Source organism: Myxine glutinosa, chromosome 5 (assembly GCF_964187855.1).
Source record: "Myxine glutinosa chromosome 5, kmMyxGlut1.1, whole genome shotgun sequence".
Classification (NCBI taxonomy): domain Eukaryota; kingdom Metazoa; phylum Chordata; class Myxini; order Myxiniformes; family Myxinidae; genus Myxine; species Myxine glutinosa.
In genome coordinates, this window is record NC_136265.1 from 54,498,185 (window position 1) to 54,524,604 (window position 26,420).

Consider the following 26,420-nt stretch of genomic DNA (forward strand, 5'->3'; position numbering starts at 1 on the left):
AGTTGTAGGCCCGGGACGTGCCTAAGAGGAGGAGGGTGCAGTGTTGCGGATATGAGGACTGTGTATTTTTTTGATTGTGTGCTGTATTATTATTATTATTGTTTATTCTGCGCCCCCTACCTCCGGAGCTGTGTAAAGGTGAAAGGGCATCCCATAATTAGTCCACAAGCATACACGTCAGCCAAATAATAGAATACCCCTGTTTGATAGTTATCTCTTATTCTGTGTTTTAGGGTAAGGCTGTGTCTCCCATTAATTGAAGTACTCCATTGCACCAGTGAAAGAGAATAGATCCCCTTTCATTCCCATCCCCAAAATCTCCATTCCCTTTTACATCCCCTCTGGTGATTGCCAACCCTCGATTGCCAATTACCTCCCCTCCAATAACCGCCATTGACCATGAGGCAGGGTCGGAGAAGAAAGGCGTGTCTCCACCTCGTCATAGAGGGGAAGAGGGGCATGCCCGCCCGTCGTCATCAAGGGCGGAGCGAGAGGGTCGCGCGACCAACCAGGGCCGAGGTGAGCACCCCGATGGGCGTGTCCAAAAGGCCGGCGGCTTAATCGCCGGAGGCGCTATAAAAGGCGCGCACGCAAAAGTGAGTAGAGAGAGTCGTGAGTTGGTCGTCAGGAGAGAGTCGTGAGGAGTCAGTCAGTGGAGTCGGTGGTCAGTTGGTTGCGTTGGTTGCGGTGAGGAGTCGGTGGTGGTGGTCAGTTGGTTGCGTTGGTTGCGGTGAGGAGTCGGTGGTAAAGAGTGAGTGGACCAAGAACGAGTTGAGGGTTTGGACCAGACGAGTCGGACAAGGCCTGGCAAAGCACGCGACGTCCACAGCAGCCACAACAGCAGCTTGGGGGCCTGAACGGCGGTTTGGAGCAGGGCCGTGGAGGAACGGCGGCTGCTAGACACGCCGGTTGAGCTGCGGGACCCCCTTGGACCTTCCTCTCCCTCCAGCCATCCACCTCCTGCCTTTCCATCCTTCTTGTGTACGTGAGTTTGTTCTGTTTGTTCTGTCCTGGGTTAATTAAGTCTGTATAAGCTAGTATTTTCACTGTGTCACCTGCGTCTTATGTGCTTGTAAATAAACGTGACTGCTTTCTTTTTGCTTATGTGTGCAAATAGTCAATAAATTTAGTAGTATTTCCAACCTTTTTGTCTTCTTCTTCTTCTTCACATCCGTGTCGCCTTTGTCTTTTCCCTATTGAATAGCTGCGGTGCGATCCGGCCAACGTTTGGGTGGAATCGGGTTCTAATCGGGGAATAACTGTTCGGTCGCGGTTGGACCATCCGCTCGGCCCATCATACCATCTAAACCGCGATCAGTAACAATATTATGGGTGCATATTATGTGCATCCACCTGAGCTATCAATTTAGCAATAAGTTGGGAACTCAGGATTGTTTCTTGATTATTATTTTTTTGTATTAGTGACTTGTATTATTTTCCGTAAAACGGGGTGAATAGGGACAGCCATAAAAATCCTATTTAACCCATATCTGGGGTTAATAGGGACTATAAGTTGCTTTAAAAAAAACAAAAAACAAGAGAACACTTTCAACACAAATATCAACAAATCAGTATGGTTATCAATTTTCAGCGAAAAAAGTTTCCGAACATTTTTTCAGTTTGTGTCCCTATTCACCTTGCTGTCCCTATTCACCCCATTTTACGGCAGTGGAGGCATTTTCCAAAAAGTTTCGAGGCATTTTCTTGCACAAAGGCATACAAAATGTTTCTGTGCGCTTCTGAATTCATTCTGCTGCTGCCATCATTAGTTACATCATCAACTAGAACGGCACTCAGTAGAGAGCAGGGTTGGTGAAGTTGACCAACCTCCGCCTGGTTGGCCATATCACTCAATGGTGAAGAATCACTTAAAAAATTCTAGTAGCCGGATCCAGATCCGAATCTTCACCAAAATTGAATCGATTGTTCCTTGTCATCTCTGCCAAATTTCGTCCGAATCCGTCCACAACTTCTTGAGATATTGTGTTCACAAACGGACAAACAGGGGTGAAAACATAACCTCCATCCACCTTTGGTGGCGGAGGTAATAAAGATGAGTGAGCCAGTTCCAGGGGCAGCCATGCGAGCCCAAGCCAAAACTCCGTTTATTTAAAAACTCTGCTAATTTTTGAGGTTTTTTTCTTCACGTTGTTTACTGTGGAACTTTCGGTCAGTGGCCTCATCAGCAAACGCACTCTCATCGGCCGGAGTTTTGTTTTTTTTGTATACAAGATCGAAGCTCGTGTAAGAGCTAACATCAATCAAAAAAACCAAAAAAAACCAAAAAAAAACCGACACACAAAATATACAAAAAAAGGGAGCGGGAGACAAGATGGGGAGAGAGAGGGAAGCACACAAGCACAACATCAGAGAACAGGGACATCGGGAGATCTGTGGGAGGGAGAGGGCTTGGGGGGAGGAGGCATGGGAAGGCGAGGGGGGTGGGGGTGGGATGGGAGAGGTATAAAACACATGGACACGGCTGGGAACTTCCAGGTTAAGAAAAAAGTCGGTATTTCAAAAAAAACAAAACCAGAGTTCCTCCATATTATAGAGCTCAGTGAACGCAAAGTGGGCCGCGATTCCGTGCAAGATGACTGTGTGTTGCCGACCCAATGGCACAAGCAATGTGAATAGCCATAATCCTTCCATTCTTACATACAGTTCAATGGTTTCTTGCAGTAACTTTGATGCTGTCTGTGCTGCGTAAGCGAGTGTTGCTTAAAAAATAAAGAAATCGTCTTCTGGACCATGCATGGATCATAACAACACTTTATAGAACAACTATCGAGGACCCCTCCTCGTGGTGGTTGTACCCCCGAACGCAAGTCGGGGGCCAAATCTTCCCCATTCTTCCCTGCTGCCTGGATTTGTCAGGGCAGCGCGGTCATGGTCAGAGTGCCGATTGGTCCCCATGGACCGGTCTTTTTCCTCTTGTCTCTCTCTTTCTTTTTCTCTAACTCTGTTGTGGCCCAGACTTGAAGACATGAAGGCGGGAGTAGACCATCCTAGATGTGTGGGATCTCTAGGTCGCTCCTCGGACATCAACCGGCTGTCTCCGTGCCGTGGACTTGTTCAAGAGAACTGTCCGGGGCGATACAACAACAACACTTTATAGAAGTACTGGTTGGAAAAAAGATAACGTGTAATACTGGCTACCACCAGGTGGCGCTTGTGGCCTACGTCAGTACATTATGTGCAGACAGACACTAGACAGAAAGACGAGACAAAAGGACCCAAATTTTATCAATGACAACAATAAAGGTAAACGAACAAACAAGTAAATTTCAAAAACTAAGCCAGGCAGGTATAAGATTTAAAAACAATATTTAGCAAAAGAAACCCAACTATTATCCACTTACCAGACCCTTCTGCCCAGCATCCTACCGAAGTGAAGAAGAAGAAGAAGAAGCAGAAGAAGAAACCTGCAACCACATGTCAAGAGTGCTTCAGGAAATTTGGTTTGGCTCAGTCTGACTGTTGAACCCGTGTAGACCTGCCAAATTGGTAACAAATTGGACACAGTAACAGTAACTAGATGGTATTCATAGAATACTTACCCTGCGTAGTCAACTTGTTTAAACCAACTCTTCTGTTTTTGAACATTTTTTTCCTTTGTTCCAATATGGCTGCCAGACCACGTGAGTGAAGACATCATAAATTTATATTCTCTAATTTAATTGTTGCATAGATCATGCCCAATACATTTCAAACTGATCAGACGAAGCGTTGTCCCTGTCGAATTATGGCGTCATAATTATGGCACAAATGACGTCATTGTTAATAACACCTATTCCTCATATCGAGTTTTTTACAATGAGCCATGTTTCCATGCAGCGGTTTTGGAGATATAGAATAGAGGTGCATCATTTTTCGATTTTTTCAAGATGGCGCCTGTACCACATGACCTATGGCGTCATCATTATCATAAAAATATTCAGGAGGCACTCCCATGTTGAAAATTTCCTGCCCATCAGACCAACAGTTGCTGCGAAAAAAAATTCACAATGATCGGATATGTGTTGCACTTGTCGAATTATGACGTCATAACGAAGGCACAGACGACATCATCATTAACATATCTTATTCCTCAAGGGAGGTACTTGACAATGAGCGATGTTTAAATTTTTTCGATGGAGCGGTTTCGGAGATATAGAGGTGCGAAGTTTTTGGATTTTTTCCAAGATGACGTCTGTACCACGTGACCTATGACGTCATAATTATCATTAAAATTATTCAGGAGCCGCACATATTCTGAAAATTTTGTGTCCATCGGTCTTACAGTTGTAGAGGAATTTTTGTTTTATTCATACTGATCAGATCAAGCGTTGTACTTGTCGAATTATGACGTCATAATTAAGGCACCGATGACATCACCATCAAATTATCTTATTCCCCATGGTGAGTACTTGACAATGAGCCATGTTTCAATTTTTTCCATTGAGCCGTTTGGGAGATAAAGAGGTGTAACGTTTTTCCAAGATGGCGTCCATACCACGTGACTTATGACGTCATAATTATGCATAAAAATTTTTATACAGGCGGAGGCGCTTCTATGCTCAAATTTCGTGTCACTCGGACCAACAGTTGCCGAGAAAATGAATTTTTAAAATGCAGACACAGCACACGGCACACGTACGTACTTGAATGCTTAACCGCACTTTTCGCTTCGCGAGCGCAGGGTAATAACGGACCGTCGTGACACCGAGTAAGATTTGCTTGCGATCGAACCATTTTGGCCTCATATCTCTCATTGATATCAATTCGATCGTCAACGACATCAGCTCAATTTCCGTTCACAGTTTCGACACTCGCTTTGATTTGGAATTTTGATGAAAAACGTGCTCTCCGGACCTCCGATTCACACCGACCATCGAGATGTTGGCCCCAATGACGTCACAGCGACTGACGCGCGGTGACGTCACGGCGGCTTACGCGCGGTGACGTCACGGCGGCTGACGCGCGGTGACGTCACGGCGGCTGACGCGCGGTGACGTCACGGCGGCTTTCGCGCGCACGCGCTCTGGTTTGTCACGTAAATTTTCATGCAATGAAAATGTTCCTCAGAAATGAACGATTTGGGAACAATTACCGGTTCAACGATTAAATGTACTTGTAAATCATAAACGCATATGAAGGGCTGTTGTGGAATTAGTTCGTGTGGCTCGTTGGTCTAGGGGTATGATTCTCGCTTAGGGTGCGAGAGGTCCCGGGTTCAAATCCCGGACGAGCCCTTTTGGGTGTCCGCCTAATCCTTCATTCACCCTTTTGTTGTCCGATCGCTCCACCACTAATCGAATTACTTGTCAAACTCGTTCCCCGTTCCTGCCAACTCGCACAAAGCGCCTTTAATTGCTGTTTTCTCTTCCCTTCCCGAAAACCCCTTTTTCACTCATCCACGAATGAATTTGAATGAATAAGAGATTGAAGGACACGGGGAGGGGTGTTGGGACGATTTGTTTCCGCTGTTTTGCGTGGTTTTGGGTCCGTCACGAGGACTCTCTTCTCGCCCGGTTAGGCCTCGGTCTCGTCCTTTCCACAAAGACGGAGCTGCACGGGCCGAGCCGATTGCGGTCCGGGCGGTTCCCACCGCAGTCCTGGCTTGTTCGGCGCGGATCCGCCTGAGATTATGAACGTTTCGGACGTGGGCTCCATCCGAGCCGGACATTATGAACTGTCGTCTCAGCAGGTTTGTCCGCGGTCATGGCCGGCGGCCGGATCGGTTCGTATCATGGAACCTCCTCTCCTCCCCCGATGGAGCCGTTCGTCTCACGCTCGGCCGTGGTCGCGATCTGCCCTCGGATAGATTCCCGTCCGGGTTGAGGCGCCGCGAGGCCTCACGGATCCGCTCCTCGGGGATGTTTAGTGAGGTTAATCGCAGGTTGAATGTTTTGAACCCCAAGTTCTCCTCCCCTCCCCTTTCCCAAAGCATTTCTCCCCAAGTCCTCCTCCCCTCCACATTTCCCCCCACCCCACCAAAATCCTCCGACTCCTCCACAAGTCTTCCTCCTCCTCTCCTCCCCGAGTCGTTCTCCTCCTCTCCTCCCCGAGTCGTTCTCCTCCTCCCCTCCCCGAGTCGTTCTCCTCCTCCTCCCCTCCCCGAGTCGTTCTCCTCCTCCCCTCCCCGAGTCGTTCTCCTCCTCCCCTCCCCGAGTCGTTCTCCTCCTCCCCTCCCCGAGTCGTTCTCCTCCTGCCCTCCCCGAGTCGTTCTCCTCCTGCCCTCCCCGAGTCGTCCTCCTCCCCTCCCCAAGTCGTCCTCCCATCCCCTCCCCAAGTCGTCTTCCCACATCCCTCCCCAAGTCGTCCTCCTACCCTCCTCCCCAAGTCGTCCTCCCACATCCCTCCCCAAGTCGTCATCCTACACCCCCTCCCCAAGTCGTCCTCCTATCCCCCCTCCCCAAGTCGTTCTCCTATCCTCTCCCCAAGTCGTCCTCCCACATCCCTCCCCAAGTCGTCCTCCTACTCCCCTCCTCCCCAAGTCGTTCTCCGATCCCCACCCCAAGTCGGCCTCCCACATCCCTCCCCAAGTCGTCCTCCCACCCCCCTCCCCAAGTCGTCCTCCCACCCCCCTCCCCAAGTCGTCCTCCCACCCCCCTCCCCAAGTCGTCCTCCCACCCCCCTCCCCAAGTCGTCCTCCCACCCCCCTCCCCAAGTCGTCCTCCCACCCCCCTCCCCAAGTCGTCCTCCCACCCCCCTCCCCAAGTCGTCCTCCCACCCCCCTCCCCAAGTCGTCCTCCCACCCCCCTCTCCAAGTCGTCCTCCCCCCCCCCTCCCCAAGTCGTCCTCCCACCCCCCTCCCCAAGTCGTCCTCCCACCCCCCTCCCCAAGTCGTCCTCCCACCCCCCTCCCCAAGTCGTCCTCCCACCCCCCTCCCCAAGTCGTCCTCCCACCCCCCTCCCCAAGTCGTCCTCCCACCCCCCTCCCCAAGTCGTCCACCCACCCCCCTCCCCAAGTCGTCCTCCTACCCCCTTCCCCAGGTCAGTCTCTTACCCCCCTTCCGTGGGGTCATCGTTGCTTTCACCTGCATTGGGGTGGTGGCTGCCATTGTGGTTGGTGATTTTGGTGGTTTCTGTTTGTGCCCATGGCTGCAATGGTGGTGCTTGTGGGTGTGAGAGGCTGACTGACCCTCATGACTGACCCTCATGACTGACCCTCATGACTGACCCTCATGACTGACCCTCATAGGTGCGATGGAGACCGACCATATCATCATCATCACGTACCGTGCTCTACGCAGGGCGTCGGGTCTGCTGAGGCACTTTCTTGGCTTGGATTCCAACCTCGGCCGGGTCGCCACTCCAACATAGGGAGTCAGGGTAGGAATTAGTAATTTGTTCAGGATGCCAGTGATGGCTCGTCTCTTCGCGAAGGACACCGTGGTGTCTTAAACGTCCACCAACTAATTCCGGCACACATGACGCCCGTTCAATGACCGTCCGAGGGACGGCAGCACACACATTGATGAATACCCCTGCCTGTGAAACACCGGGATGACAGTTTATAGCTGGATCAGGATTCAAACCCAGGCTAGACAGCCTCGAGGTGAGCGTGCGTACCTCTAGGCCATCCTGCCAGCCCAGACAGACCGTATGTTGTTCATTACCTGAGAAATATCCCACCTTGTTGAAATGTGTTTCCGTGACACCTACATTTCTTTTGGACCAGAAATTTCCACCGAATGTGCAGAAGTTGACTGTGACCACAAGACCAATGTCGTTGAACCACCAAATCGAATAAGGTGGTTGTAGTTGTCGTCTTGATAAGTCCTTCAATGATGTGAGTGACAACATTTCATTTGTTGCTGCATGAGAGATTTCCCCCCATTATTTTCGGGTGAAGTCAAATTTTGAGCACATGACCTGTGGGTTAACGAGGTGTGTGCAAGATTGTGGTATTTCCCGGATAGTGCGTGTATGCGAATGGCTGTGATATTTACGGTAGATCACTAGATTCATCTTCTTCCTGAGGTGGGGTCAGGAAGGAAAAGTTTCTCTAAATTTAATACGACTAGTGAGGTACCCGTGTTATGCACGGGTGGGAGGCCAGAAGTAAACAGGCAATGCAGATACGGCGAATGCCAAAGCATGAAACCAATAAATTCCACATTCCTGAAGCACCTTCAGTTGCACATCAGACATGGACAGCAAGTTCGTGAAGGACTTCCATGAAAAACGTACCCGTTCGCAAACAAACGGGTACGTTCACGCATAGAAACATCGATCGTGGGTCCGTGGCGAATCTGCATATGGCGATCCGCAAAGTTCACGTTCAGAAAGTAGAAACCATCACGGCATGTCGTCATTCACGTGAACTCTATATCGGTTTTTTTCATTCCAAACATATCTCCAATCACAAATTAATCACAAAATAAACTTTAAACAACATTGTTAATGTTTCCTTCATTGTAAAAACTACCAAGTCAACAGTTAAAAGGATTTTGAGCCGATAGGTGTTACGGCCTAGGCAAGATCGATGGAGACAGCGATCTGCTGGCTTATACACCTCCCAAATAGCTATGTGGCATTCTCTCATGTAGAGATTAAACTTTGGCCGAGGTCATTATTTACTTTTAATGATGTTTATATACGAATCAAAAAGAAGATAATTGGTTTTGGGTCGTCCTTTCCGCATATCTCGTGGGATTGTGAGTTGGAGAGACGACCGTGATGGCGGGGAGGGGGTTGGCATTCTCTCAAGCAGGGATTCAACCTGTGTCCTTATAAACGGTCTTTGTCTGAGGTCACCGAGTCCAATCGGTGCAGCAATCGGTGCAGCCGTTTGTGCGGCACCCAGGAAAATAACGTTATGTGGGAGTCCAAACGTGAAAATGCTGGAGGCCAAAGCTGAAATTGGAAAAACAATATACCCTATTTTACTCCAGGAGATCCCAGGATTACCCACCCAAAATATCGTTGCGATCGGTTCAGCCATTTTTGCGGTACCTTCAGACGGACGGACGGACGGACGGACATTTGGTGAATTATCGTAAGATATTAATCAATTCTTATCCAATTTGAGGATAAACACCGAACTCTGAATCGACAAAACCTCCAAACTTTGTTGAAAATGCAAAAATACGACAGAATATGGCAAGTTCACCAGGTTATGATCATCGACGTCTTCCTGGGCTGTCAGCTGTAAGTTCTTCCCTTTGGAACCTGATGTGGTCATCTCTGTCACCTTGAGTGACATCGCCCAAACCTTCACCAGGGATACCATCAGGAAAACCTGTATAAATCATTGACCGCATCGGATCGTTAAGTTGAGAGCTATGCTCCCCTGTTACCTGCTCACCGGTTTACGATTCAGCCAAAATTCATCTTCTTCTTTCGTATGCAGGGCTAGTCTGCGGGGTGGCATCATTGGCTGAGGGTGTGGCTGTGCTGCTGATGCGGTGCCCTCTACTGGTTAGGTATCTGCGATAGCTCACCTACTCTTAATGAAGTGGGGGGGGGGGGGGGCTGGGGGGGGGGGGTTCGACCCAGCTGTAGGAAAATGATGGATACGAGGAGAAAGGCTGTTTGAGCTGGCAGGGCATCCTAGAAGTGCACGCACTCGCATTGGAGCTGCCTATCCTGGATTTGAATCCCGATCCAGCTATAAATTGTCATCCTGGTGTTTCACCTGTAGCACGACGCATCAATGCGAGTGCTGTCCATCAGTTGGGCGTTAAACCTGGCTTCCTGTGTGCTGCCATTAGTTGGTGGACATTGAAAATCCCATGGTATCTTTCACGAAGAGTAACCGAGTTATCGACGGATTTCCAAATGTCGGTCCTGACCAAGCGGAAGAGCAAGGTGTAACTGACAGTGAGAGAAACATTGAGGAAATGAACGAACAGGATAAGTGTAGAGGCAGGATGAGAGGAAACGCTGAAACGAGCAGGTAAGAGGGTAGGGTTAGGAAGGGTTAACGGGGTACGAAAGATCACGGGTCAGGATGGGAGATGACACGAGGCACTGCTTGACATGAAGCTCTGGAGGGAAGAGTGACAAAGAATAACCTCTGGAAGGAAATTGCAATTACGGGCACATTTTGCAATTACAAAACCAAATGAGAACCAAAACCAAATAGCAAAAATTGCAATTACAGGCACATTTTGCAATTACAAAACCAGAAGAGAACCAAAACCAAATAGCAAAAAATGCAATTACGGGCACATTTTGCAATTACGAAACCAGATGAGAACCAAAACCAAATAGCAAAAATTGCAATTACGGGCAAATTATGCAATTTGAAAAACCAGATGAGAACCAAAACCAAATAGCAAAAATTGCAATTACGGGCACATTTTGCAATTACAAAACCAGATGAGAACCAAAACCAAATAGCAAAAATTGCAATTACAGGCAAATTTTGCAATTTGAAAAACCAGATGAGAACCAAAACCAAATAGCAAAATTGCAATTACAGGCAAATTTTGCAATTTGAAAAACCAGATGAGAACCAAAACCAAATAGCAAAATTGCAATTACAGGCAAATTTTGCAATTTGAAAAACCAGATGAGAACCAAAACCAAATAGCAAAAATTGCAATTACAGGCACATTTTGCAATTTGATAAACCAGATGAGAACCAAAACCAAATAGCAAAAATTGCTATTACGGGCACATTTTGCAATTTGAAAAACCAGATGAGAACCAAAACCAAATAGCAAAAATTGCAATTACAGGCTAATTTTGCAATTTGAAAAACCAGATGAGAACCAAAACCAAATAGCAAAATTGCAATTACAGGCAAATTTTACAATTTGAAAAACCAGATAAGAACCAAAACCAAATAGCAAAAATTGCAATTACAGGCAAATTTTGCAATTTGAAAAACCAGATGAGAACCAAAACCAAATAGCAAAAATTGCAATTATGGGCACATTTTGCAATTTGATAAACCAGATGAGAACCAAAACCAAATAGCAAAAATTGCTATTACGGGCTCATTTTGCAATAACAAAACCAGATGAGAACCAAAACCAAATAGCAAAAATTGCAATTACAGGCACATTTTGCAATTTGATAAACCAGATGAGAACCAAAACCAAATAGCAAAAATTGCTATTACGGGCTCATTTTGCAATAACAAAACCAGATGAGAACCAAAACCAAATAGCAAAAATTGCAATTACAGGCACATTTTGCAATTTGATAAACCAGATGAGAACCAAAACCAAATAGCAAAAATTGCTATTACGGGCTCATTTTGCAATAACAAAACCAGATGAGAACCAAAACCAAATAGCAAAAATTGCAATTACAGGCACATTTTGCAATTTGATAAACCAGATGAGACCCAAAACCAAATAGCAAAAATTGCTATTACGGGCTCATTTTGCAATAACAAAACCAGATGAGAACCAAAACCAAATAGCAAAAATTGCAATTACAGGCACATTTTGCAATTTGAAAAACCAGATGAGAACCAAAACCAAATAGCAAAAATTGCAATTACAGGCAAATTTTGCAATTTGAAAAACCAGATGAGAACCAAAACCAAATAGCAAAATTGCAATTACAGGCAAATTTTACAATTTGAAAAACCAGATAAGAACCAAAACCAAATAGCAAAAATTGCAATTATGGGCACATTTTGCAATTTGATAAACCAGATGAGAACCAAAACCAAATAGCAAAAATTGCTATTACGGGCTCATTTTGCAATAACAAAACCAGATGAGAACCAAAACCAAATAGCAAAAATTGCAATTACAGGCACATTTTGCAATTTGATAAACCAGATGAGAACCAAAACCAAATAGCAAAAATTGCTATTACAGGCAAATTTTGCAATTTGAAAAACCAGATGAGAACCAAAACCAAATAGCAAAAATTGCAATTACAGGCACATTTTGCAATTTGAAAAACCAGATGAGAACCAAAACCAAATAGCAAAAATTGCAATTACAGGCAAATTTTGCAATTTGAAAAACCAGATGAGAACCAAAACCAAATAGCAAAATTGCAATTACAGGCAAATTTTACAATTTGAAAAACCAGATAAGAACCAAAACCAAATAGCAAAAATTGCAATTATGGGCACATTTTGCAATTTGATAAACCAGATGAGAACCAAAACCAAATAGCAAAAATTGCTATTACGGGCTCATTTTGCAATAACAAAACCAGATGAGAACCAAAACCAAATAGCAAAAATTGCAATTACAGGCACATTTTGCAATAACAAAACCAGATGAGAACCAAAACCAAATAGCAAAAATTGCAATTACAGGCACATTTTGCAATAACAAAACCAGATGAGAACCAAAACCAAATAGCAAAAATTGCAATTACAGGCAAATTTTGCAATTTGAAAAACCAGATGAGAACCAAAACCAAATAGCAAAATTGCAATTACAGGCAAATTTTACAATTTGAAAAACCAGATAAGAACCAAAACCAAATAGCAAAAATTGCAATTATGGGCACATTTTGCAATTTGATAAACCAGATGAGAACCAAAACCAAATAGCAAAAATTGCTATTACGGGCTCATTTTGCAATAACAAAACCAGATGAGAACCAAAACCAAATAGCAAAAATTGCAATTACAGGCGCATTTTGCAATTTGATAAACCAGATGAGAACCAAAACCAAATAGCAAAAATTGCAATTACGGGCTCATTTTGCAATAACAAAACCAGATGAGAACCAAAACCAAATAGCAAAAATTGCAATTACAGGCACATTTTGAAACATTTTCAAATTATACTTTGTACATGCCATAAACATTGGGAGACATTAAATACGTAACGATTTGGAGGCAATTGGCTATTAAAGTGTTTTTTTAATTAATTTTTTATTGATACAGAGCTTTTGCTACTTTGTAGTGCCAGGTAATGTATCTTGTTGAGAGCGTGACATCCCACTGTAGTTTTCTTTTTACCTCCGCCACCAAAGGTAGATGGAGGTTATGTTTTCACCCCTGTCTGTCTGTTTGTTTTTGAACAAGATATCTCAAAAAGTTGTGCACGGATTCCGGCGAAATTTGGCAGAGATAGTGTATGTGACACGGACGAAATGATTTGATTTTGGTGAAAATCCGGATTCGGATCTGGCTAGGAATTTAAAAAAAAGTGATTCTTCGCCATTAGGAGATCGGGCCAAAAACGACATATAGCAGTATATCTCAAAAACTTGTGGACGGATTTGGACGAAACCTGGTGGACCGGTTGTGTATGTGACAAGGACGATTCGATTCGATTTTGGTGAAGATCTGAATATGGATTCGGATACGAGAGTTATTTAATTTTTAAGTGATTCTTCACCATTGGAAGATAGTGCCAAAAACGATATATAGCAGAATATCTCAAAAAGTTGCAGACGGATGATTTTGATTAAATGTGATTCTGTATTGTGATTTTCTGGTCTACTCTGGGATACAAAACGTAAACTGTTCACCTGGTGCAGGTATGCTCTCTACTGAGTTCCGTTCTAGTTCAACATCTGTCTGCCTTCCGACCACTATTTATTATCTCGTCTATGTTCTCTCTTCTTTTACGATCACGTTCTGCCATTTGCTCGATTATTACCGTCTTATCCTCGCCAGAGGAGAGGGTATTGCATTTGGGTCCGTTTGTTGGTTTGTTTGTCTGTCTGCACAGAATGAGTATGCTTTGCTCTGTAACTGTTTGTCTGATTGACAGGAAAATTTCACCATAGGTGCGCCTCCACCTGTAGATTTTTAAATGATAATTATGACGTCATAGTTTATGTGGTACGGGCATTATCCTGGAAAAACCGAAAAACTTTGCACCTCTACATCTCCAAAACCGCTCAATGGAAAGAAAAATGAAATATGGCTCATTGCAAAGTACTCCCCATGGGGAACAACATATATTCATGATTATGTCATCGGTGCCTTCATTATGACGTAATCATTAGACAAGTAGAACACTTGATCCGATCAGTTTGAAGCTTCTTGAGCATGATCTACAGAAAAATGATGTGAGAATTAAATTGATGACCTCATCGGTCACGTGTTTTGGCAGCCATATTGGATTGAACATAAATCTACATCGTCAATAAACCACACAAACACAGCAACTAATAAACACCACACAAAATGCACCACACCATCACGTCCTGGCTAGGGTTTGCAATCTCTGATTGCTCAGATTAATTGAACATGAATTGACTCAAAGTAAGCATATCCTATTGTCGTTGGGCTGTTATTCCTTCTCATCTGGTTGTCTTTAAAGGTGCAAAATTATACGTTAAAAGGCATACACGACCTGAGTGCACTGAAAAAGTGCAAATGAAAGATGTCTTTTTTTTTTTTTTTCGTATACCACACGAAGCGACAAGTGCGGTTAAGCAATTGCCTTCACTTCTGTCTGTCTGTCTCCTTCTGTCTATAAACATCGCTTTATGATGGAGGAACAACTTTATTTCTATTGAATGTTTGATTTTGAACACGAACTGGAGCATAAATCAGAAAAACCCTGCAGTTTAACCGTACTTTTCTTCTGAATTTGTCCCACTCGCGCATACGCGGAGAGGAGTGACATGGTATTTTATACTCTGTCTGCCTGTCTGGCAGTGAAACAAAATTGAAAATCATTACAAACAGGAAACGTACTGCTTTTAAGGGGGTCATAAAGGACACACACAACTGGTATGGAGAACTAATGTAACGTGTTAAATAAAGTGGTGTATAAGACATTGCATCAACTGCGGTAAACTTCCAGATTTCTTTTTTTCTTCGACCTTTACAATCTTTATTTCATTTTATTTGAATTATATACTTGAACACTGTAGAACACAAAATTGCCTTTTTAGCACTTTCAAAGGCCTTCCCTTTAGCAGAACATACTTTGACAAAATATTACGGTATTTTACGTCATCACAACCAATCAAATTTGCCTGCTCGTAGAACCCGCCCATGCCCTTGTTTCTCAAAAGAGCGCAGGGTAATTTGTTCTATGAACCCTCTAGTTATCCCCATGATTTTTGAAAAGAACAGGTGGATATTCCGCCAGGCCTAGTAGGCCCACACCCTTCAGCCCCCCTCCCCCCCCTGCTTCCTGCACTGTGATCCTATGAAAAGGTTTCCTTGTTTCAGGAGTTGGTGAAGGTTCTGCCAGTTTTCCTCCTCTTCTTCTTTGTAGCCCTTCACATTCAGCGGCTCTCATCCTTGCTTTGGGCGAATTTCAATTTTTAAGTGTCTGTCAGTCACACTGCCTACTCCTAAAATGTTTGGCATAAATTCAATAACCTTGGTAGTTATGATCACCACATGGCATGAAATTGCAAGAGCAGTGTCATTGGGGCACTGGGGCAGGGTCAAAATGTCAAACGCTGAAAAATGCAAGCACCAGCGGGCAGAGATTCTATGAGGCAGCACCAAGGACGTCGCAAATGCTCCCCTCAAATACGTTTCTGTAATTTGATGCGCATTTGTGACAACATATTAGTTCTAATGAAATAGAGTGAAATTCTCGCCGATCTTTGTGCATTTCAGCGAAGGTTGCGGCACTTGCGGACGCTCTCTGCGCGCAACCTGGTGAATCGGAGTGGAAAGGGTCTGCTTGACACTCGATTCTCCCTGCACACTTCCTCAGACAACAGGGTGCAAAGTGGTACGCTCACCTCCGGTGCATTCCCTTGATCTTTATTCATCCCTTGGCTTGCTCTATTATCGTTTCACATTTGTTTATCATTGCCATGTCTTGTTGCTGTTGTTGTTCATTTTAAAAGAATGTTTGGACTTTTGCTTTCATCTCTCTTGAGTCGAAGGTATATTTGCATTGGATATTGTGTCGCCAGTATTCTCAAATGGGATTTTAATGATTCCTCCACTCCCGAAGGTAATTGGAAACTTTGTTTCCAGGTTGTCCATCCGTCCGTATGGGCTAAACCTCATTTTTCTCAGCAACCATATGTCTGATGGAGACAAAACTTTCAGGGTAGGAGCGACACCCTTGCAGAATGTTTTTATGATCATTGTGATGTCATAGGTCACGTGGTATGGCAGCCATCTTGTTTAAAGTCAAATAATGAAAAAATATTTCTCGGAAACCACCGATTGGGAAAATTTGAAACTTGACACATTGTCAAGTACTCCCAATGTTGAACAAAAGCATCATAACGATGACATCATCAGGGAAGTGGTATACCAGTGATAAATGTTTTAATCGAATGCCTTAGCCTGCTTAGGTTCCCTGTTTGAGGCAATGTTTTTATGGCCGGATGCCCTTCCTGACGCCAACCCTTGGTCGCCTCTTACGATGCGCAGGGATACGGTGTACCTATTCTAAACCGGGGTACACACCGGGATCATTCATCCCAGCAAGCTGGTACTCAATTTGCCGACCTCGGAAGGATGGTCAACCCCCCTGGTGTTAATTCAGCGATCGACCGGGATTCGAACCCAGGATCCTGGGATCCCAAGCCGGCTCCCTAACCGCTAAGCCAACACCAGTCATGGGGCCCGCAAGGCTAACCCCCGCTCCAGCGGGGAAAATGGCCTCAAAACGATCATTCTATATATATTCCTTAGCCTAAAAATCTGAAATTGCATGTATATGATCTATGACCCATTTGTATTGAAATGTTAAATTTACGACATCATAGGTCGCATAGTTTGGCTGCCATATTGGATTTAACCTAAAACTGTAAAACACATCTTCTCCCAAACCACCAAAGCAATCGACTCAAAACTTTACGTGTGTCATCGATTATGCATGGCGATTAAAAGTTGATCACGAAAACGTCATCGGTCACATGGTGTGGCCGCCATATTGGATTGAAGGAAAATATTAAATAATTATATCTCAGAAACCGCTTACTCCATTGATGCAAACTTTACAAATGTCATCTAACCCCATTGCTGCATATATATCGATCATGTGGCGTTATTATGACATCATAGGTCATGTGATTTGGAAGCCAATCTGGATAGAAAAACGAACCTTATCTGATCAGCACGTAACTTCACAAACATGATCCCCCGCCCAAACATAGGCAGAGTTTACATTTTTGATGTCATATGTCATGTGGTTTGGCAGCCAAATTTGCTTGAAAGCCGATGTTTAAAAAAAAATCTCTTCTCTGAAACCGCTTCACCAATCGATATGAAACTTGCCCTGTCTGGTAAAAATGTGATCCTTGAAAACAGCTGAAGTGATTTAAATCAAACTTGTTTATGTTTAGGACGTGAACGAGGGCATCTACCCGTTGTCATGTGCAGGGATTACGCGGAGGCATATTGGCGACAGTCGCATTGCTCCAGTTCTTTCTTTATTTTTGTCTCATTTTGTGGAATTTTTGGCCCCAGGCTGGATACAAGAAAAGTCGAGGCAAATTGTTGAAATGACATTAAAATTTGCCCTTGTGTTAAGATCAATAATAAGCTCCTCCATGAGCCTACACTCTGGAAGCCTACACCAAAAAATAGCAATGAAGTCTTTCATTGCTTACATCGAGTGATAAGTATTCTTTTAGAACTTTTTGATGTTGGAAAAGCAAGGTGATGGTGGCTCTTGTTCAATTGCACACTGCTTATTATGCCGGTGTCAGTCAACTTGTTTAGCCATGTTAAAAGTGCCATAAGATTGTAGTTAAATTCATTCTGCATTGTTTTTGGTTTTGGCAAAACTCCTTTGGGTCACATTTAAACCATGCAATCCCAAGTGCTGAGCAATAAGAAAGCAGTTTGATGAATACCACAGAATGCCATCTCACACATTCAGCCGTGCGAAGTTAATGAAGTCTCCCGTCTTGGTAAATGATGTTGCTCTTTTCCCAATCGGTGATGTGCAAATACAAGTGATTTGCTTGAGAATGAGATGCAAAAAGAATTCTGTTCTCTTGTCCAGTCATGTCGTACTGGAACAAATCAGACCGTGGATTAAACTGCAGCACCGGTCACTCCTGTCAGCGTCCAGTACTGCCTGTGCCAACCCACTCCACTCAGCTCGCATCTCATCTGATCCACTGCGCTCCCATCCCATACGATCCACTCCCAACCCATCCCATTTGATCCGCTCCCATCCAATCTAATCTAATCTGATCTGCTCTCACCCGATCTGCTCTCACCCGATCTGCTCTCACCCGATCTGCTCTCACCCGATCTGCTCTCACCCGATCTGCTCCGGTCTGATCCACTCCCATTTGTTGTGCTCCCATCACATCCACTCCGCTCTGCTGCCATCCCATCCTCTCCACTCTGCTGCCACCCCATCCGCTCAGCTGTGCTGCCACCCCATCTCATCTGCTCAGCTCTGCTGCCATCCCATCCCATCTATTCCGCTCTGCTGCCATTCCATCTGTTCCACTATGCTGCCATTCCATCCCATCCTCTCAGCTCTGCTGCCATCCCGTCCCATCTGCTCAGCTGTGCCGACATCCAATCTGCTCAGCTGTGCCGACATCCAATCTGCTCAGCTGTGCCGCCATCCCATCTGCTCAACTGTGCCGCCATCCCATCTGCTCATCTGTGCCGCCATCCCATCTGCTCAGCTGTGCCGCCATCCCATCTGCTCAGCTCTGCCGCCATCCCATCCGCTCAGCTCTGCCGCCATCCCATCCCATCCGCTCAGCTCTGCCGCCATCCCATCCGCTCAGCTCTGCCGCCATCCCATCCGCTCAGCTCTGCCGCCATCCCATCCGCTCAGCTCTGCCGCCATCCCATCCGCTCAGCTCTGCCGCCATCCCATCCGCTCAGCTCTGCCGCCATCCCATCCGCTCAGCTCTGCCTCCATCCCATTCGCTCAGCTCTGCCGCCATCCCATCCGCTCAGCTCTGCCGCCATCCCATCCGCTCAGCTCTGCCGCCATCGCATCAGCTCAGCTCTGTCGCCATCGCATCCGCTCAGCTGTGCCGCCATCCCATCTGCTCATCTGTGCCGCCATCCCATCCGCTCAGCTCTGCCGCCATCCCATCCGCTCAGCTATGTCGCCATCCCATCTGCTCTGCTCTGCTGCCATCCCATCCCATCCTCTCAGCTCTGCTGCCACCCCATCCCATCCTCTCAGCTCTGCTGCCACCCCATCCCATCCGCTCAGCTCTGCTACCACCCCATCCCATCCGCTCAACTCCCCTCCCATCTCATATGCTCCCACCCCACAGGATCCCGTCCCACCTCAGAGGGTTCCGTCCCCATCCGACCTTCATCCCTGTCTGATCCAATCCCATCCCCATCTGATCCCTTCTCTATCCATTTCCCATCTGATCCCATCCCCATCCATTCCCTTTCCAATTCCATCGCCATCAGATCCCTTTCCAATCCCATCCCATGCCTATCTAATCCCGATCCCATCCCCATCCGATCCCTTCTTGACCCGATCCGATCCCTTCTTGATCCGATCCCACCCCATCTGATCTGACCCCATCCTCATCTGATCCGACCTCATCCCCATCCCCATCCGATCCGACCCCATCTCCATCCAATGTAATCCCATCCCCATCCGATCACATCCCCATCCCCAAATTCCACCCATTTTCCTCGTTTGTTTGTTTATTTGATTATCAGTTTTGCCTGCTCGACTCCAGCGTATCGTTCTTTATGCTGGGATGCCATGTTAAAATTGAATCGACTTTTATGATTTTTCCATTGTCTTTTGATATCGTTGCAACTCGTGTGAAGAGTAAGTACATCCTTGTCTTGCATGTGATTTATGGACATGCCCCTCACAACCCAAATCTCCATTTGGACTGTCTTTCCCTCCTTATTCCCATGTAATCCCCTCTTTGCTTATGTAAGTAATATTTCGTTTCCCCATCCTGGTGGAATAAAGAACCATTCTCTACTCTTGCCTTATGCCTGGTGTTGGCTTAGCGGTTAGGGTGCCGGCTTGGGATCCTAGGATCCTGGGTTTGAATCCCGATCGATCGCTGAATTAACACCAGGGGGGTTGACTCAGCCTGTCATCCTTCCGAGGTCGGCAAATTGAGTACCAGCTTGCTGGGATGAATGATCCCGGTGTGTACCCCGATTTAGAATAGGTACACCGTATCCCTGCGCATCGTAAGAGGCGACCAAGGGTTGGCGTAAGGAAGGGCATCCGGCCATAAAAACATTGCCTCAAACAGGGAACCATGATTGTCATGGGGCCCGCAAGGCTAACCCCCGCTCTAGCGGGGGAAAAAAAACAAAACAAAAAAAACACCTTTCGAGGCCATTTTTCCCCGCAAAGCGGGGGTTGGCCTTTTCTGGCACCGTGGTTGTTGTTGTTTGTTGTTGTTGGTCCCCTTTTTGAAGCAATGTTTTACGGCAGGATGCCCTTCCTGCCGCCAACCCTGTTTGTCGCCTTTTACGACAAACAGGGAATTACCAGTGAACTGGTACTCAATTAGCCGACCTCGGAAGGATGACAGGCTGAGTCAACCCCCCTGGCGTTAATTCAGCGATCGATCGATTCAGCGATTCTAGCGGGGAAAAATGGCCTTAAAACGATCATTCATTCATTTTCATTCTCTACTCTTGCTTTATGCCATAAACATAGGATGCTACCATTGGCTATTGTAACAGCATAAGTATTGCGATAAATGTTCATCTGTAATAACCCTGTCAGTTCATCTTGTGTTGGTTATTCCAGAATAAAAGTTCTAATGAAGTCGTTCTTTTCAGTAACGCATTTGTCGCCGTCGCTCGAGAGGCACGTGCTGACTGACGGCTGATGTCGATCACGTGGTGTTATTCTTGCCTCAACAAACGAGTGGTTTTACTTATCCGGGTCGTGCCCTACACGCTCAGAGTGGCTAACATCCTCGGAGTCTCTGGCGCATAACCACGCTCCTGTGCCGCAACCCTCCTCGTGTTTATTAAACCGCGAGGTCTGCGAGGAGGGATAACTCTGCTCCGCCGTGGCGTTCAGAAGGCTTTCTCGTGCTGTGGAAGGAGCCGAGGGAGCTGCGGCGAGACGGGAAGGGTTTCGGTTTTCTGATGGTTTTTGAATGTGTTTTTCAGAATTCTACACGAGTGAGGTCATTCGGGATTCCTTGGTAAGCAGCTCGCCTGGCTTGTGTGAACCGACTATGTTTATTTTTTGGGGGTTTTTTTTTCTCGAACCTTCCTTTCCTTGTGTTCCCCCTTTTCATTTTGGTTTTCTCCTCTGCTCTAAATGCCTGGTTTGTGTTGTGTTGTGGTGTGTTGTTTAAATAAATACATGTATTAAATTTAGTCATGTATGTGTACAGTATTTCAACTTGTACTATTTTTCTTGCAGAAAATGTTAGTAATTTAGCAACATGTAATCCTCCCCCCCCCCCCCCCCACCCTCCAGTTGCCATTGGGGGGGGGGCATGATTAGGGGCATCAGGGAATGTTCCCCCTCTCGCCCACATTGATGTGGACTTGGGAGGGGGAGGGATGCTGATTTGGAGTTTGGAGCAGTGGAGAGATTCAAATTTGGATTTGGGAGAGGGAGAGGAATGTGGGCTTGGAATTTTGGAAGTGGGATGAATGTGGAATTGTAGTTGAGATAAGGGGAAGGATGCGGAATTGGAATTGCAGTTGGGATAAGGGGAGGGATGCGGAATTGGAATTGGAGTTGGGATAGGGGGTTGTGATGCAAAATTGTGGTTGGGATAGGGGTGGGATGCGAAATTGTTGTGGGGAGAGGGGGGAGTGATGCTGATTTGTAGTTGGGAGCGGGAGGGATACACATTTGGAGTTGCGAAGGAAAGGGATGCTCACTTGAAGAAGAAACCGGGGTTGAGGACTCAATGTACCATTTTACGTTACGCAAAATTTCCACGGGTCCTTGCCATTATGCTGTCAAAAGGACATTCCTGTCAAACTCCTGAAATATTCCACACTCTGTGGGGAACTAATTTCCTTAGAATGGCACGGGTGAACCAGATTATCTGTTTGTGTGTATATATATATATATTGTTGCGGATCACGAGCCCGTCGACGTACAGAGGGGGGGTTAAACCCTCTTCCCCCTCGAGCTCCGAGTCCACGAGGCCGCTCCCCACTTTGCACTCGTGGAGGGCGGATTGCTAAGCAATTCCAGCCGCCACTCCCGTAGCGAGCGTGCGGATGGGTTTCGGGTCGAATCCCCTCGTACCTTCTATACACACGCTGCCACGAGAACGGGGACTGGACCTCGCACGAGCCACGCTAGTCGGATACGCCCGAGCGGTTTGCGTGTCACGTGACTCGTGCCATTAATTCTTATTGAACCCGATTGAGCGGTTTTATTCGTGCAATGCGAAGCCAATGGTGAGAAATGACGTGGACGGCCAAATGGAAGGAAGAACACAGGTTTATTATACAATTTATACAGTGATCAGGGTAAAGAGACACAGAGCAGATACTTAATCGGTCTTATCTTAATTCCCGGACAAGGGCCCACTCACTCACGCGGGGAAAAGAAGGAAGGAAAAGTATGCGCTCGAAATGCGTCCTTGGCACCGTTCGCTCCGGTCAGCTCGCCGGGCGTGTCCCTTGAGGTGTTCGCGGCACGTGTGCAGGGAGCTCGTTGGCATCTGTGGCCCCGGGAGGGACGTCCTCACAAGCGCTATTAATAGGCAGCAGAGCGCAGGGCACAGGGAGAGTTCGTGCTTTCTCTTTCGACACACCTCTCTACGACAGAGGGAGCTTAGCACGGAGGAGATCGTTCAGGGGCAGCGAGCAAGAGCGAGACCGTTCACAGAGAGTTCGTTCACACACCTCTTAGATAGAAACTCTGACTATCGACACACCTCTCGACAGAAGCTCTCTTCGGGGGGCTTGGGGCAGGGGCTTATAGCCCCGCCCAGAGTCCCATTAGAATGTTCCAAGCCCCTCCCCGGCTGCCGTTGTTAGCCACTCCCCTTGAGCGTTCATTGGCTGCCTGCTGCTTACCGGCCCCTCCCCTGCAGCTCCTCCCTTGGGCCTTCGAGACTTGTGCTGGGCATAGCACATGGCATTCTAGCCCAATTGAGGCCTACACTTACTGGCCTGCTCAACGCATACTAACACAGGAAAGGAGACTATGCTTACATTTAATAAGAAACAACTGAATTAAGCGAGGCTACATGTTGTGGTGCAAATAACTACGAGGGGGGTTATCCTTTATTCCCAAAACTGCAACGATATATGTATGTATATATATATATATATATATATATATATATATATAGTGAAACCGTGACTTACGAGTGCACCAACTTACGAGTTTTCCGAGATACGAGCCGTCGCTCGGGCGGTTTTTTGCTTTGAGATGCGAGCCGAGATCTGAGTTACGAGCTTACGCCACCCGCCACCAGGTGGGTTCCGGTCACGTGGTTATCTTGCCGTGCAAGCATCTCTGCCGTATATCGCTGCTGCTTTGTTTTCGCATTTTGGTTATTTTGGAAAATTTCTTAGTTTTAACCATGGGTCCTAAGAAATTGAGTGCCAAGGGCAGTACTGAGAAGAAGAAGAGGATGATGTGCTTGGATATAAAACACGCAATCGTCGAAAAACATGAGCGAGGTGTGCGTGTTGTCGACTTGGTGAGGCAGTACGATCGTAGTACTTCTACGATATGTACGATTTTGAAGCAGAAGGAGTCGATAAAGGCTATAACGCCAGCCAAGGGTGTTACGATTATTTCAAAGCTCCGGACCTCTATCCATGAAGAGATGGAGAAGTTGTTGTTTGTGTGGTTGACGGAGAAGCAGCTCGCAGGAGATACCATGACCGAGAGCATCATGTGTGAGAAGGCCCGAGACATTTACGGGGATTTGGTGCAGCAGACGGTGGGAACATCAACGGACAAGGCATCGGAAGTCATTCAAAGGCAGTCGGGGATGGTTTGATAATTTTAAGAAGAGGACCGGCATTCACTCCGTCGTCAGGCATGGTGAGGCAGCAAGCTCGGATGTGAAGGCAGCTGAAGATTTTATTATAACTTTTGCCAAACTGATAGAAGCCGAACGATACATCCCCCAGCAAATCTTCAACTGTGACGAGACAGGGCTCTTCTGGAAAAAGATGCCGAGGAGGACATATATAACGGCAGAGGAGAAGAGCATGCCAGGCCACAACTTGTTCAGAGTGCCGGCGATAGCTCGCCTTCTCTTTGTGGAAAACACGGTGAGATCCTTAACATCCAACAACTATTATGGGACGCAAACGGGGCGCCCAGTTTAGCGGTACACACATTGATGAATCACCCTGCCTGTGATTCACCCATGACAGGTTATAGCTGGGTCGGGATTCAAACCCAGGCTGGACAGTTTAGAGTCAAGTGTGCGTACCTCCAGTCCAGGCCATCCTGCCAACTTGTATGCTGCATACAGGTGAAATATAAAGCGCGAGATATTTTTATATATACTGTATATTTAAAAAAAAATTGGTGTGGTTTTTGGTGGGCTGGAACAGATTAATAGCATTTCAATGCATTTTAATGGGGAAATTTAATTTGAGAAACGAGCAAATTGAGTTACGAGCTCGGTCACAGAACGAATTAAACTCGTAAGTCAAGGTTTCACTGTATATATATATATATATATATATATATATATATATATATATATTGTTGCGAATATGGAATTTGGCCTCCATATCCGCTTGTAAATATTCCCCTATTTCCCCAATACTCCCCAACTATCCCCAATCCCCCATTCCCTAGTCCCATTGTCTGTAAACAACACTCTGTAGAACCGACCTTCCCCTTTTTCCCCCATTAAATGTCGTGCCCAGGTCCACCGCATCTCACGTAGACAACTTTCGGACATCTTGCTAGTTATTCTTAGTCTATGTCAGTTAAGGACTCCTTTCCATTAATTCTGACTCTTCGTTGCACCAGAATGTGATTATATGGCACCAGTAGTGAGTTTAGGACCTTCCCATACCTCCTTCCATCTTCTTCCCCAAACAACAACAACAACAACAACTACAGCTACAACAACAACTACAACCACGGCGCGCGGGGGGAGTGTGCGTCCTCCCACCAGCTCGGTTAGCCGCCATGACCATGCGCTCCACGGGGTTACCACGAAGGGGCTCCCTGTCAGCCCCTCGTCAAGGGTGGAGCCGGTAACCCCCCCGCATGCACCCAATGAGAAGCAACGAGCCGATTCCATCTGGGGCGGAGCTAACGAGCCGAGGGCGTGTCACTCCCCGCCGGATATACGCAGCGACTTACCGGATGTGAGGTCAGATGCGCCCCGAGCTTGAGCCTTGAGAAGACAAGAGAGCCACCTCCGAGCGCTGAGAGACCTCCTGCATCTTTTGGGCCGCGCTATCCTGTCCCTGAGCACAAGGTGCACCTTGTGCTGGCCATCGAATACCCGCTTTCCTTGCCATCAATCCCCGTGTGAGTCAGCCTTTTGTCCCGTTTATCTGTCGTCTGTTGGGGTTAATATAAGTGTGTCTAAGTGCCTGTCTTTCTATGATGTCCCTCTTGTAGTTGTAATCTAACCTTCCGCCTTAATATAATCTCCTCCGGAGGTCTTGAGAACCGTATCCCTGGTGTCTTGTCATTTTAATCCCAGCCGTGTGTCTTTTCCTTCCTTGATCTAGCGTAGCGCGATTAGTCAACGTTCGGGTATAATCGGGTAACTTGTGCAGACGTGGTCATACCAAACCGCTCGGTAAATAACATCTAAGCCGCGTCTGTAACAATATATATATATATATATATATATATATATATATATATATATATATATATATATATATATATGTATGTATGTATGTATGTATGTATGTATGTATGTATGTATGTATATATATATGTATGTATGTATGTATGTATGTATGTATGTATATATATGTATGTATGTGTATGTATGTATGTATGTATATATATATATACAGTGAAACCTTGACTTACGAGTTTAATTCGTAATTTGAAACCTATATACATACATACATACATACATACATATATTGTTGCGGTTCTGAGAAAGTGTATATATTTGATTAATAAAGGTTAAAGGTTTTGCCCCCATAGTTAGTCCACATGCAACACGTAAGTCACCTTAGAACGTTAGTTATTTCTTAATATATGTGAGATAAGGGTTAAGTAATTTGGAAAACAGAATGGGGGAGCAATTGGGGGATTAGAAAGCAAATTGTGGGGATTAGAAAGCAAATTCGGGGGATTAGAAAGCAAATTGGGGGGCCAATTGAAGGACATGGGGGGGCCAAATGGGAGGAATGAACGAGGGGTTAACGGGGTTGGAAAGCAGGATGGGCCCCCAAGAGAATCGAATGAAAGGGATGAAAGACGGGTTCAAAGGGTGTGGTAATAGAATAGGTGGCCAAATAAAAAAAATGGGGAAGGACATAGCAGGTCGAGCGGGAAGGGCACATTGTTACGCGACGAGGTAGCGCGACTTGAGGAACGCGGGGAAAGCGAGGTTGAGCCAAGCACAGCCGGGTGGACCGGGGTAGAAATCACGACACGGGGTGTGGAAAAGCCGACGGCCACCGAATTAGAAAATTTTATTTTATTAGCACCGGCGGTCGTCGAGGAAAAAGAAAATTGAAATAAAAGAAATAGTGAA

The 26,420-nt window shown here is 46.0% G+C and overlaps 1 protein-coding gene, 1 long non-coding RNA gene and 1 other non-coding gene across 4 annotated transcripts in view; 2 read left to right on the forward strand and 1 right to left on the reverse strand.

The window, feature by feature from the left end:
* Positions 1-2,952: 2,952 nt before the first annotated feature.
* Positions 2,953-3,630, reverse strand: LOC144892025 (uncharacterized). The gene is made up of 3 exons (XR_013623343.1): positions 3,561-3,630; positions 3,363-3,425; positions 2,953-3,084 (listed from the first exon to the last, which is right to left on the reverse strand). It is a non-coding gene; the product is annotated as an uncharacterized LOC144892025 (long non-coding RNA).
* Positions 3,631-5,162: 1,532 nt separating this feature from the next.
* Positions 5,163-5,234, forward strand: TRNAP-AGG (transfer RNA proline (anticodon AGG)). Its single transcript has one exon. It is a non-coding gene; the product is annotated as a tRNA-Pro (tRNA).
* Positions 5,235-5,403: 169 nt separating this feature from the next.
* The window catches only part of UVRAG (UV radiation resistance associated), a 96,131-nt gene continuing 75,114 nt past the window's right edge, over positions 5,404-26,420 (forward strand). Inside the window, exons 1-3 of one of the 2 annotated variants that reach the window (XM_068117052.2) lie at positions 5,404-5,689; positions 15,454-15,571; positions 20,902-20,936. In XM_068117052.2, the coding sequence (XP_067973153.2) occupies positions 5,630-5,689; positions 15,454-15,571; positions 20,902-20,936 (213 nt within the window). In that variant the 5' untranslated portion in view covers positions 5,404-5,629. Of the gene's footprint in view, positions 5,690-15,453; positions 15,587-20,901; positions 20,937-26,420 lie in introns of both variants that reach the window. The other variant, XM_068117051.2, reaches the window with a different exon arrangement.